A 14371-nucleotide genomic window follows, 5' to 3' on the forward strand; every position below is an offset into this window, starting at 1 on the left:
CTCTCCCTGCTCAGGCAAGGCTTTCCTGTAACTGTAGTAAATGTAGGAGCTGCGCGGGGACGCATGCGCTTCACATCACTCCAGCCCTTTCTAGCAGAGCGTGTGATCTTGTGGATAAATCTCACAAACGGTAACTAAGCTAGTTACCTTTTGTGACAGTCATCCACAAGACTAACTAACCTTTCACAAACATTATCGGGAGTCCCCCCTACTCCCAAGCATGCCAGCTTTTGAACATTCCCTGTAATGCAGCCTGAGGTTTTCAGACACGCATTTTAAGATTTATGGACTCTTCCTTTGAGATGTAATAAATCGCACCTTTCCCTTCCATTGATTTTTGTAAAACATGCATTTTTAATGTGAACATGACCGCTCATTATAGCCCCATGTGCTTCTTATTTGTCGGTATGCACGTTTTCGTGTGAGCCTTAGGAGGTTATTTTTAGGTCTCGCCTGAGCTAACGCATGTGGTGCTCTGAGAGACATTTAGTTAGTGGATTTTTAAAGTGCTACCAGAGGCTTTTCCTGCCCTCAAGCTTGCATTCACGAGCACGTGCCCGCGCGCAGACGCCATCTGTCGTTCCTCCGTCTGGCCGTCATGGCTCATAAAGCCTTACAGCGCTCTCCCAAGCGCCTCGCTCTGCCCCTCCCCCAACACAGAGTGCGTCCCTGCGCGCCCGCTCACTTTTATTTTCTTCCAGTGGCCGCTTCAGGTTAATTTTATTCCGTGCCGTCATATGCTTTCAACAGGACATGAAATATTCCTTAATGTTGCTCCTGAGCCGCCATGATATAGAGATTTTTTTCCCGCATACTTGCAAGGTTTGTTTTATTCAGTTGGGGTATTTTAGTTTCATAATCGACTGCTTGTTAACAACCATTGAGTGTCTCTTTTTTTTTTGTGTGGCGTAGAGCGCTTCCCTGCGATCACTTTCGCAGACGCGTGCCCCCTCACTTTTATTTTCTTCCTGCGGCCGCGTCAGTTACATTTTATTCCGTGCCGTCATATGCTTTCAACAGGACATGAAATATTCCTTAATGTTGCTCCTGAGCCGCCACGATATACAGATTTTTTTCCCGCATACTTGCAAGTTTTGCTTTATTTAGTTGGTGTATTTTAGTTTCGTAATCGACTGCTTGTTAACAACCACTGACTGTCTTTTTTGGTTTTTTTGTGTGGCGTAGTTTGACGTAAATATTTTCGGGTTCTGTACTTTCCCCAGTGCATTTTGAGGTAAATCTGGTTACTGCGACTGCCCCAAGGTGATTCACTTGTCAGATATTTCCCTCAAAATGGGCCTCGCCGCTGGCTGTGTATGCTTTCCGCGCTGTTTGACGTTCTGGCTGCTCCCGGAAGCGGTCATTGTTTAGTTCAGGATAGTCATTTTCGACCCGTCCCTTGATGTGAGGCAAATGATAGCCGAGGGCTTCTCGACCCTCGAGACAGATGGGCCTGCACCCTTTCTGCAGGGAGCACCACATATTGTTGCACAGGATAACGCACTAAGAGGATTCACTTCCTGCAGCCTTCCAGGCATCAATAATACCATTCCTTCGGAATAATTAACTGTTAGGTTCCTTGTCACCGAAAGACTAGCACAGGGAAACACCCTGTATGTGTTCTTTAGCGCGTCCTTACCGTCTCACCTTAAGTATTATTATGTCCAATTAGGAATGATGGAGGCAGAATGCCAGATTTGTGTTTGGGATGCGTGCCACACTTCATTTACATCCCAGTACCAAACAGGCTCGGCTCTGTACAGAGATCAGAGCACAAGGGAAGCAGCATAGGTTGTTTTCCCCTGGAGAAGCACGAACTCGTGTAGGCACTTCAGTGTGTATACCCTATACCCACTTAGTTGTTGGTTATGACGTTTGCTGTGATGTTTAGATCTTCAGCAAGTGAAATGCAAATCCCTTCGGTAATTTAGTTGTCGATACACTAAGCACCAACAATAGTAATCTTTTTGGACACTGCTTTTAACATAATCCTGAGAACAGCTGAAAAATGCATCTTCAAAATTGAGTTTGAAATAAAAGTAGAGCCGGCTGCCGAAAAGTCATCAAACTAAATGTTATGTGGAGGTTAAATTGGGCACATGTGGTCTGGAACACAAGTTCTTATTCATTTGCTTATTTTATACCTATTACGCTCACTTTATCTTAATTTGTGTCCATCATCAATTTTAAGGTTGATTTCAAAGTACTATATTTATGTCTAACATGGCGTTGTCCTTTATCTGTATGGTTTTATGGACTTTGTCTCTAAATAAACTATCTTTGAATAGGTGGCCATGGCAGATGCAGCCCAGACCATTGAATGGTGATGTGAGTTAGTCTGTTAGATTGTCAGAAACTTTGTAACAAGTAAATGTTTAAGCTTCTCCCCCTTTGCTCATTTAATTAAAACAAAGTTTGGTCAATCCAGAGATCTAAGTGTCAGACCTTAGTTTACCTTGATATGTTTGTATCTTAAAAATGCGTTACAGCTATTGCATAGTGTCCAACATTCCTGCAGTGCAATTGTAACTTGTGCAAGAAATGTATCTTTCGTGGCTTTGCAAAGCGTGTATCCTTTTCCAGTAGCCAATGAAGAGAATTCAAATCTGAAAGAAACTGTAATTTTTGTTACAGACTCCTTCCTTTGCCCTGTTGATGTGGCAGTAGTCTTGCAGATTTGTTACATGTTGGATAACTGGTATTAACAAGCATTGACATAGCCAATAGGTCTCGCTTTTGGGACCTTCTAAGTATTTAGTTATGCAGCACAATATCCTTGGTGCAACAACATCAACTGTTGCATGGCTAAACACTTATAAGGTCCCAAAAGGGAGACCTATTGGCTGTGCCAATGCTTGTTTTTATTATGCTGGCAATGTTTTGTGGTAGAGAAGCAGTGTAACCTTCGAAATGTGGATTTTTACCGTTTTGCTGACTTCTTTTAAATTCAAGCAAACATTATGAAACAAATCTGCCACCTAGTGGAGAATTATTGCAAATTTTAATAATCTGTAAAGCGAGGTGAATGTGCCATTAAAATCGATCTTGCTGATCTTTGTTTATTATTAATCTCAATTGGGTAACCCAGTAATGCACAGAACCTGGGGATTAGTACGGTATGGGAACAGTGGTTCTGCTACCTATTTTAGCAGAACCACTGTTCCCATACCGATCTCTGTTTATTATGCCTTCAAATACTACCTTCTTTAAAAACCAAAGTCAAATTTATAAAGATGAGCATTTAACCGGAAAGCTGGTATCACATCTTCCAAAGTATCCAGAGACGTCTGTCTAAATGAGATGACACTCCAAAATATGGAATGGAATAAGGTCTTAACTTTTGGTGTGCGACCCTACCTAATAAAATATAAGACCTGCCAGTTGAATGGAGCCAGTATTATATCACGTTTGGTAGTCGGTCGACATTCACGCTTTCCTTTCATGTTGATTAATGCAGCCATCCAGGTTTGGCGCTTTTCTCTTGTACCTGTATTTGCTTTCAACTTTTGCCCTTTACATTGTCCCCTCCCTTTCATTAAATTTCAGCCTCTAGTTAATTTCCTCAATATTTGTTTGCTAACTATGGGGCATATTATCAAGGATAGCGGTAAAAATTATCGCTGGTTTAGCGGCTGAAAACTGCAGCTAGAGCGGCGATAATGGGCTTGATAATACGCCCTTGAAAATTCCAATAGAAGTCCATGTTCTGGTGTGAACATGGGCTTCTATGGGAATTCTCCAGGGCATATTATCAAGCTCATTATCGCCGCTTTAGCGGCAGTTTTCTGCCGCTAAACCGGCGATAATTGTAACGCCGTCCTTGATAATATGCCCCTATATTTTTTAGTCGGTGTGTTGCTGCAAAGGGGCATTCAAAACAGAGGTGACCGTAAAGGTGTTATGGACTTTATTTCTCGTAGAGCTCTTTAAATGGTCGCAGGTTTGAATCCTGATGAGTCAACTCATCATCCTTTCTAGGCTGCTATTGAGTACTATAAACCTCTTTTATTCAGCTCCAGGAACCCAGAGATGAATGTGAATTTTCACAAATATACCTTAAGTCTGTCAGTATTACCTAATTCTTTTTTTGTTTGCCTATCAGTGATGTGAGGAATAAAAAAAAAAAAATTCTCGGTGTAGCCGACATGTCAAAGAGACAGCCTCATATGGCCAGAACATACCTTATAAGTTCTAAATTGGAACACGAGAGAAGCACCCAATAAACCCATGAAGATTAAGCTTATGATTCAAAACGTTGCCATCTCTGCCTAGGTAGACGTTTTTGTTTTTATTTTAATAGCAAAACAGATCTTAAGTTCAGCAGTTTTTTTTTTATACTAACGATGGTACCAGATAGTGATAGTTGGTAACTGATTTGGGAGGAGACGTGCTGGTTACAGTGTACATGAAGAACTTGTGCACTTTGATAAAACTTTAGACTGCTTGAGGCACAGCATGCAGCATATTTTGAAGCATGAAAAGTTTTCTATGGATTAGTATCTGTGCAGCTATAGCCCTTGTTACTTTGCAGTTTGAGTGAGCTTTTATGGAGGCAGGTTATAATGGGTAACATAGATTTTACTGTTCCTCAAAAACAAGGCAGTAAGCAAAAGTCTTAAATATCATATATTTACTACAATTACTTTTGGAAAAGACCTTAGAGATTGGGGTTGTCACACAATTACAGATCTGCCGTGCAGCAAAACCACATGGCCTACTATTGATCATTGTGCAAGATTAGGTGTGGAAACTGACTTTGTACCTTCATGGATAATGACGACTGGGCCCGATTCAGAAACTTTCTGCTGTGACTTATGTTTTAGAGTACTTATGGCTAAGCCAGGAGTACTCCTGACTTGCCACTGCAATATAGGAGAAAGTTAAGAGTACTTGCTACAAGGGGAAGTCACACCCACTAAGCAATATCTTTATGGATCAAGTCTATTTAGTAGCCATAAGCTCAATGCGTGTCCTGTTTTAGTCTGATATTGTCATTGGGTTATGTTGGTCGGTTCATAGTTGGAGGTCCTCTTTGCTTCCTAGTGTTACACAGGTGCCAGGAAGTAGTATCTCCATTGCGTAAAAGCAGTGTCCAGTCTTGAAATTGAATATTTCCAGCTGAGCATAGGGAAGATCAGTAACCTGTGGAATTCTGTACTGCACTGCACTTTGGCCAAGCTCAGTCTTTTTATAGTTGATACTCCCCCTCTTATAACTTATTTTTTAATGCTAGGAAAATACTTTCCATAATGATTGCAAATGTAATGTGTGCAGTTAGATGTATGAGACTGCCAACCAAGGCCCTTTTAAAAACATTTCGGATTCAGGAACATAAGCAAACTCTTTCAATGGTTTACACGTGCTTGTCATTCAAGTTTGTAAAGCAGGAGGTCATGTATGAACCATAAAGATAGTACTGCCAGGACATAATAGAGCTAGTGCTGCTAAAACTGCTGCTTGTGGTGCACAGGACCAACAACCAGGCACATTTCAAGTGTTTTCTTCTAGCTAGGCCTCAAACTTAAAGGTTTCCCTAGTCAAGTCATGCTTTTGCATAAAAGCTGATCTGTTAATTGCTGGTGTCGACTACAGTGGCTGCCACATTGATAACAAAAGAAAATCTTTTCTGACATATTTCAAATTATATCAAAATAGGATTTGAAAAGCACAGCTAATCTGCGTGAGGGTATCCAGGTGTCCTTCAGTATAAGGTTCAATCAGTACAATATATACATACCACCACTTGACAAAATAACTTCCCTTGAGTTTAGCTTGCCACCAGTTTGCAGCATAATTAACAAATGCTTAAGGTGCATGATGACTCCTCATTTGCTGTTCTAAGGGAAATCCATTTACAGTGGTAGATTGTGTTTCCTTACAACTTATGGGTGACGGTTTTGTTTGATTTTCTATCCATTCGCAACTCTATCTGAAAATCTCCTCCCCGGATAACCTCATTTCACTCAACACTACTCTAACGTCTACTCAAAACTGGTTAACCGAGAACCACCTCCTGCTCAACACCTCCAAAACAGAATTCCTTCTCATTTCTCCTCCGAATCACATCCCCAAACTAGACCTTTAGATTAATCATCTCACTGCCTTCAACTGCACCCCCCTCATTATTGACTCAGCCAAATCTCTCGGAATCACCCTGGACAAGCATCTGAACATGAAGAATCATATCAGCAATGTATGTAAGGGAGCACATCACCTGATGAGGATACTCAGAAATATCAAACCATTCCTTCCACAAGCTGATTTCAAGCAGGTGGTCCAAACGCTTGTTTTGCTGAGACTAGACTATGACAGTGCTACGCTCTGTGGCCTCCCCAAATATACCTTGGCCCCACTAAGGGCATCATTGAACGCTGTGGCTAGATTGGTTACGGGTACCAAAAGAAATGTGCACTTATCCCCAGTCCTAAAATCCCACAAAGCCCTCCATTTCAAAACCCCAAGTTACCTAGCGCATAAGCTTGAATTATCCAGAGGTGGCAGACCCTCAAGAAGTGCTAAGACTTTCCTCTTCAAACCACAGATCTTTTGCAAAAAGAGAACTTGTCACAGAGCCTTCTCCAGCGCTGCCTCGAAGATCAGGAACTCTCTTCCACCGGAAGTACGCAGAATCTCCTCCACGGCTGCTTTCAAATTGGAAGACAAAAGATTCCTTATGAACAAGTTCTTACTTTAATGGGTTAAGATCATCTGCTCTAAGTCACTGATCCTACAACCTTAAGACCTTCATTTGATGCTACTCTTCTTTAACTTATCGTTTGCTCCCCTCTTAGCTTGCTATGTACCAATTATTGTATTATTCTCCTTTGATGCCTTTGTCTTTTAATTGTTCTGTTTGGTATTCTTATCTGATGCCGTTATTGCATTTATTATCTTCCCTCCATCCTATTATAAAGCACTCTGATATCCTTCAAGATCTTGTTCGTGCTATATAAAACTTTAAAAATAAATAAATCCATCAGTCATGGTTCGAAATTAGATGCAGTCTTGTAGGGCATACTCATTGTTTACATGTATCCTAGTTCTACACCTGGAGGTAGCTCAGAAGGTGCTCCCATTCCTGATTTCCTTATATTGTCAAGTTGTGGTGCGCCCTTCAGTTATTAAGTACCACTCAACAATGCTGTAGCACTTTCCTGTGGTTATTTTTTCATTAAGTGAGATGAACAGTGTAAAACAGCCTAATACTTCCCTCTAATCAAAAACACTAGCTGACAGCAGTAAAGTAGAAGGAAAATACTTTTTAGGTCGAGCCTACTGTAGAGCGCATGCACTGGCTATTGTGAGGAATATTGTGACTTAGAAAGAAAATGGAGGGGCTTAGAAGCCTACCCATTGCTTGCCATTGGTTGGCTTTCTAGTCACTCATTTGCTTGGTTCTTATGAGTGTCCCAGCGTATCAGTCTTGTATTTGTCTCACCTGTGGTCAATTCCTGCTTTACCTTCTCTTTGATTGGCTGTAATCTCTGCTATTTTTTCCTTCTTTTGAGTCTCCCTCGTCTACTTCTCTCCCTGTGCACTCTGTGTTGCTGTCTGTTGCCATAGTGGTTCTCCCCACACTTCTGTGTTGTTTTCTCCTCACCTGCGTCCTTCTTCTTCCCTCTTTATTGTTCAGCTTTACCCCAATACCCATGTTGCTTTTCTACTTCTCCCAGCCTCTTACTGTTGCATTGGTGTCGTCCTCTACCTCCCTGTTTTGCGTTGGCGTCCCCCTTACTAAATTGTATTGCTTTGGCGTCTCCCCCCACCCCACCATCCATCATAATGCTTAGGCAGCCCCTTGTGTTGCTTCTGTGTTTACCTTCCTCTTCTGTGATGCTTCTGCTACCACCCAAATGTTTCCCTGAACCCCACCAATTCTTGTTCCCAGCTAAGGTCCTCTATTTGTGCTCTGCTGTCTGAATAGTCCAATCCAAAGTGTGAGTGTTCTTCTGTCAGCTGTATGTGCTATTGACGCTGTTGTGAACTCACTGCTTGTCGTCATTACTCCTTATTTCCAGTCCTGGGCACGTTTGTTATTCCTATTAAATTTAATACGCTAGCCTGCCACTTCACAGGTTGATCAAGACCAGAAATTACTTTTTCAAACACTTTGGAAAAAGCAAGCATTTCAAAGGAGAAATTAAGAATATTTCTGTGATACTAGGATGATAATGTGGGACAGCTGACTTTAATGGAAACATATGTTGTGTTCTTTTCTAATTAATATAGCCCAAAAATTGCATGACTTTTTAGTACAATTTTTATGTAAGGTATTGACGCTGTTTTCGAGTGCGCCGCAAGATCATTACGTGCTCCAAGCTTTCTCTGGAAGATAGCTGATGATTATCAGACCATTTTCATTGAATTATTTTAGGTTTTGTGGTGCATTGGGTAGTCTGATTTATTAATTAAGTACTCAATGGTACACTATACGTTGAAAAGAGCGCCTTTAAGCTCCTTCCAGGCACTGCACATTGTAAACTCTGGTTAATGAGGAATATTAACCACAATGCGAAATTACACTAAGCATGGTGAAACTATAAACATAAGACAAATTCATCCCTCATTTATTTGCACATTTCAGAGAGAAGCTGCAAAAATAATCAAGTAACATGCATCATGCACTCCAGCCATTAAGCAATATAGGTTTTTTCATTGCATCACCAACTGGTGCAGTTAATAAAGGTATTATTTCAATCACATTATTTTTATTCATCATTTATTTCTTTTAGGTTGCAGACTTGCCCTTTTTGGTCATGAATTGCATTTCCAGTGTTCATCAACTAGCACGAAAGCCCAACCTTGGGTGGGTGTGGCCGTTCACCAGTGGCACATGAAGTAACAGTCGATGTTGTAGTTCCCAGGATAAAGTGATGCATGGCTAAACACTATATGGGTCCCAAAGGCGAGACCTATTGGCTATGCCATTGCTTGTTTTCCTAAACCCATTCTGTTTTTCTTGAAGGAAAACAGACTGCATTAAAATACAAAAAAAGATTGCTTTATTAAAAAGCAATCACAGTCATGGTGGTGTGCTGACCTCAGCAGACCACCATCCGTGTGATGGCTGTGACTCTTAATGGGTCTTAAACTGCGATCTACTTCATTAATATTCCCGAGGTAGGGCAATTTGCATCCCACAAGGAACCCCTAAATGAAACTCAATGATACATTAGGAATAGCAAGTTCCTAATTGCAATTCAGGGAGAATCACAATTTGTAAATCGGTATTCCTAATGTTTGTACATCCGGCCCTAGGTGATTAATAACCAAGTCCTGATGTTGAACTTCTAAATAACCTACAAGATTGAAACCATGACATTTTAACAATCACACAAAGTAATTTCTGGATTAATAAAAGTCTGTGCTGCATTTTCACATTTGTAACCCTATAAGTGATATCTTCACCTAGGACAATTGTTATGGATAGCGACAAACTCGCACTTATCACACTGTGATCACTCTGTGCTCTAGGCCCTTTTCTCAGCTATATTTGAACTGTATCTTTAGTTATTATAGATTGGCTAGCTCTTTGTTGGAATGATTTATTGCAATGATATTGAATTACCAGTGTTTGGAAATATACACTGAATATTTGTTACTGAGAAATGCTTTAACCCAGACTCCTACTATGGGTTTCTTTTGTTATCATTAAAATTATCATCTCTGAGCACACACTCCAAAAATCATTATCATCATTGCAAAATCTATGTCCATAAGGAATACAGAAATTTCCAAACACAAAAACATAAATATGAAAAAAAGAATCAGCCCGTGGACATTGAATGTCATTAGATATAATCTTTGGGAGCAGATATTGCACCCCAAGACCAATAAAAATTGTTGCTAGCCCGTACCTCTGCACAGTGAGTCCAGGACACCGACTCCTTCGAGGATAAAGACTTGGGGGCATATTTACAAGGGCTTTATCTTCGCTTTTTTGGCTTACAAAGCCAAAAAAGTGGAAATAAAACCAGCGCCCTATTTACAAGAGGGTGCTAACATGTATAATCGCATGTTAGCACCCTTTTTCCCAACGCCTCACTTTAAATCTCCAATGAGATGCAAAGTGGACGTTACTGGGCATACCCAAGATGGACTACCTTGCAAATATCGCTGATGTTTACATCGCGATATTTACAAGGCAGCACACATGATTTTAGCACACATTAGATTTTGGCGAAAACTGCCGTTTTCGCCAAAACCTAACCTCTGCTAAAATCCTGACTTAGCCATCCCTAACATAGGGGGTGGATTATGCTGATACTTCCCTGTGGTTCGCATCAGCAAGGTTATCGCCCGTTTGCAGGCAACGTCGCTGGAAAACCAGCGATGTTCCCTGCAAAAGGGCGATAACCTCGCTATCTCTGGAATTTTACCTGGAGTAACACGTTGTTAATAACGCGCTACCAGGGCGATAAATACCAGAGATAACCTGCGATAATATAATTATCGCTAAGCACGGCCAGCGACAATTATCGCTGGCCCTTGTTAATATGCCCCTTGGTGGTTCAAGGAGATATTTGTCTAACACGCAGCAAGCGAAAGGATGTCCCTAATAAGGAACAGATTTGCTGTTTGCGAAGCCCCCACACAGTCTCAAAAGCCAAAAATACAGGTGCAACGGAAAAATACTTAGAGTTAACGTGTGTTGATTGTGTCATTGTGGTAGAATATGTCATTGTGCACAAGTTCACAGCAGACATAAAAGGTAAGCAGTTGAACTCACATACATATTGATAGAAAACTCACCATTTTTCATTCCTATTCCCACTAAACACTCAGGGGCATATTATCGAGAATGGCGTTAAAATTATCGCCGCTTTAGCGGCAGGAAACTGCCGCTAAAGCAGCGATAATGGGCTTGATGATATGCCCTTGAGAATTGCAATAGAAGCCCAGGTTCACACCAGAACATGGACTTCTATTGGAATTCTCTGCGGCATATTATCAAGCCCGTTATCGCCGCTTTAATAATTTTAACGGCTTTCTTGATAATATGCCCCTGACGGTTTTTCTGTCGATTGTCCGATTGCACCACACAGGACTTACTTTCATGTTCTGTAATCACATTTCCGAGAAACTGTAAAAAGACTTACTAAACCCCCCACTTCATACTATAATTTGTTCAACCTGGAGCACATCACATGAACATTTCTGCACTAAGCTAAATATGATTGCAGTTATTTTTCAAGGTGCGAAAAACATGTAAGAGTTAAAAAACACGTGAACAAATTAATATATTTTTCAAACCTTTTCACGTGTATGAACTCAGTCTACTTTTGAATTCAAATTGTACATGGCCTGTTTAGAATGATACATAATTTGATAGTGTGTCGTACAGTATTGCTGTAGGCTGTACTATTGATGCATGAATCACCGAATAATAATTTTAATAATGGTTTCAAGATCATTTTTAGATTGGAATGTTCTTTTCTTTTTATTTTCCTCTGTCTCTTGGTTCAGTTTGAAATGGGAAGCAGGCAGCTTTTCGTGTTTTGATATCTCTTCTGTAATTGCTTTGTCCTCCAGCTCTTTAATGGTGCACAGCCCCTTCACAACCACCACCACCACAACCAACCCCCTCATCTGCCTTTCAATATCAGCATTCCATGTAGTTGCGCAACTCAAGTATTTTTTCTTCCAACCTAATTAAATCCCTATTGACTGATGTTGCTTTGATGTCTCGACTCAACCATGTTTTATTGTCGGTACTTTCAATCTAATCTGCAGCTTTCAATATCGTATTTTTCCCATACAAACTACAGTATGCTAATAGGCAGTTTTTTTTTTTTTTGCACAGACTCGATATACACTGAGCGCTACATGTGTCTTCCTACCGAAGAAGATAACCTTAACAGTTATGAGGTAAGAAGCACATTTTCTCAACATAGAGTGATACATGTCATACGCTACCTAACCCATATCTTATGTTTGTCTAAATCCAAAGAAGAACACCCCTAACAGCACTTTGTTCAATAGATGTTGAAGCATGCAATGTTATGTATAAAGTTAATGTAAATGTACTTCTACAGTGAATGTTGAAACTTTTCTTGGTTTGCAGTGAATGTTGAAACTTTTCTTGGTTTGCAGTGAATGTTGAAACTTTTTTGGGTTCAACATTATTGCAATCATGAACTGACATTTGAAATTACTGAGTGGCACATTTTTTTTTGTACTGGTCAGTCAGTGCACGTGCTGTTTTTGCACCATTTGGCAGTTTATATGTCACTGCCAAATTGCCATGAACATGTGCTAAAATGCCTGGAATCCGGAATTGTCCAACCTTTGTGCAATGTACATTGTATGATAGCAATGTTTTAACATCTAGAGTTACCCACACATCTATATATATACTCACTTCAAACAGATTCACAAAGCGTTTTATGCTCATACCGATTTGCACTCAGCCTATGAGAGGAGTAGGGCTCACATTAATGAAAAAAACGAAATGGCTGTTTGTCACTACCAGGTCATGGATAACATAAAGGTACATGTCCTACCTTTTACTTACATAGCACCCTGCCCTTATGGTTACTTAGGGCCCACCTTAGCAGTCAAATATGCAATAAAAGGGGAGTGTAAATCTTGACAAGTGGTTTTAAACGCCAAGTCGAAGTGGCAGTAAAGTGCACACACAGGCACTGCAGTGGCAGGCCTGAGACAGGTTTGAAAGGCTACTTCTGTGGGTGTCACAATCAATGCTGCATCCCACTAGCAGCATTTGAAATGCAGGCCCTGAGTATATGGTATACCACTTTACAAGGGATTTACCAGTGCTACAAATATGCCAATCAGGTATACACCAGTGTCAACATGTTTAGAGGAGAAGCACATGCACTTTAGCAATGGTTAACAGAAATAAACGGCCAACACAACGAATTTGAAAAAATGAGAAGCAAACGGCAAAAAGTCTGTGGAAAGACCACCTTAAGGATAACAGGTGTAATATGTGTCCCCCCAGCTGAAAGTGGGGACATCTACCCAAACTCTAGGGAGGTCTCATCACTAAGGATTTAAACCTAGACAGGCCATCAGAACTGGTGTGGTCTACCCCAGGCCTGTGTTCCACCCTTTAGAGAAATAAACCGCCTCAACAGTTTTGGATTCCCACCCCTCATTTGAATGAGCCAGCTGAGGGGCCTGTGGTCAGTTGAATCAGGGAGTGAGTGTCAAGCAAGTATGGCCTCAACTTCTTCAGGGCCCAGACCGCAGCAAAAACTTCTCTTTAAATAGCACTCCACCTCTGTTCCCTGGGGAGTAACCTCCTGGAGATGAAGGCTACAGGTTGGTCTAGGCCCTCCTCATTAATTTGGGATAGCACTGCCCTTTTGCCATGCTCTGAGGCATCTGTCAGAATGATAAAGTCCTGGGAGAAATCAGGAGCTGTGCACATGGCTTGCTTCAGGGAGTCATATGCAGTCTATATCCAAATCTCATTTCTGGTCTGCTTCTTGAAAGTCAGCTCAGTCAAGATGGCAATAATGGTGCCATATCCCTTGACAAACATCTTATAGTACCCAGTGAGGCCCATGAATGCTCTGACCACAGTCTGGGTTTTGGAGCCCAGCCCAGCCATGGCGGTTTCTTTCTTTGCCTAAAGGGGCCACTGAAGGGTTCTATCACCCCCAACTCCAGCATTTTGGACACTTCAGCCTTAATGCTGGACCCCACCTTATCTGACAACCTGTAAGATTTATTCTTAAGAGGGGGTTGTCCCCTGTGTCTACATCATGGGTGCACAGGTGAGTATCCCAGGGATAAGGGAGACAGAGAAGAGTATTGCCCCAACACGTGGTGGCAGTCTCTCTTTTGTTCAGGAGTTAGACTGGGATTTTTCACAGACCCATCCTTCTCCTTGGCTTCCAAGAGGATAGGAAGAGGTTTACTCTCCTCTTCCACTTCTCCATCAGTCAATCGCCAAGAGCATGGTGAACTCAGACCTCTCAAAGTGTGGTTTGAGGTGATTTACATGCAGCACCCTGTGGGGTGCTTAGGAGTCTTGAGGTCCACCAGGTATGTGGTCGCACCCTTTTTTTCAATCACCTCGTATTGCCCATTCCAGTGGTCTTGGAGGGCCCTGGGCTCTACCAGCTCCAACATCCACACTTTCTGACCAGGTTGAAATTCCACAGTGATATAATTTTTGTCAAACCACTCCATCTTGTCTTCCTGGCTGCCTTCAAGGTTACTGGAAGCTTGCTTCCATAACTTAGCTATCTGGTTTCTGAAGGCCAGCATGTATCTCACTACATCCTGGGGTACCTTTCCAGGAGCTTAATCCCACTCTTCTTTCACCAGACTCAGAGGTCCTCTGAAGAGGTGCACATACAGCAATTCAAACAGACTGAAACCCACTCCTCTCTCTGAC

At 41.4% G+C, this 14371-nt stretch overlaps 1 protein-coding gene across 6 annotated transcripts in view; it reads left to right on the plus strand.

The window, feature by feature from the left end:
- The window catches only part of DPP4 (dipeptidyl peptidase 4), a 554733-nt gene that overhangs the window by 489434 nt on the left and 50928 nt on the right, over positions 1-14371 (plus strand). For all 6 annotated transcript variants that reach the window (XM_085645431.1, XM_085645429.1, XM_085645433.1 and 3 more), the window contains one exon: positions 11804-11868. In XM_085645431.1, coding sequence (XP_085501557.1) covers positions 11804-11868 — 65 coding nt within the window. The remainder of the gene's footprint in view (positions 1-11803; positions 11869-14371) is intronic.

The sequence above is a fragment of the Triturus cristatus genome, chromosome 3_1 (genome assembly GCF_964204655.1).
Source record: "Triturus cristatus chromosome 3_1, aTriCri1.1, whole genome shotgun sequence".
In the NCBI taxonomy this organism is placed as follows: domain Eukaryota; kingdom Metazoa; phylum Chordata; class Amphibia; order Caudata; family Salamandridae; genus Triturus; species Triturus cristatus.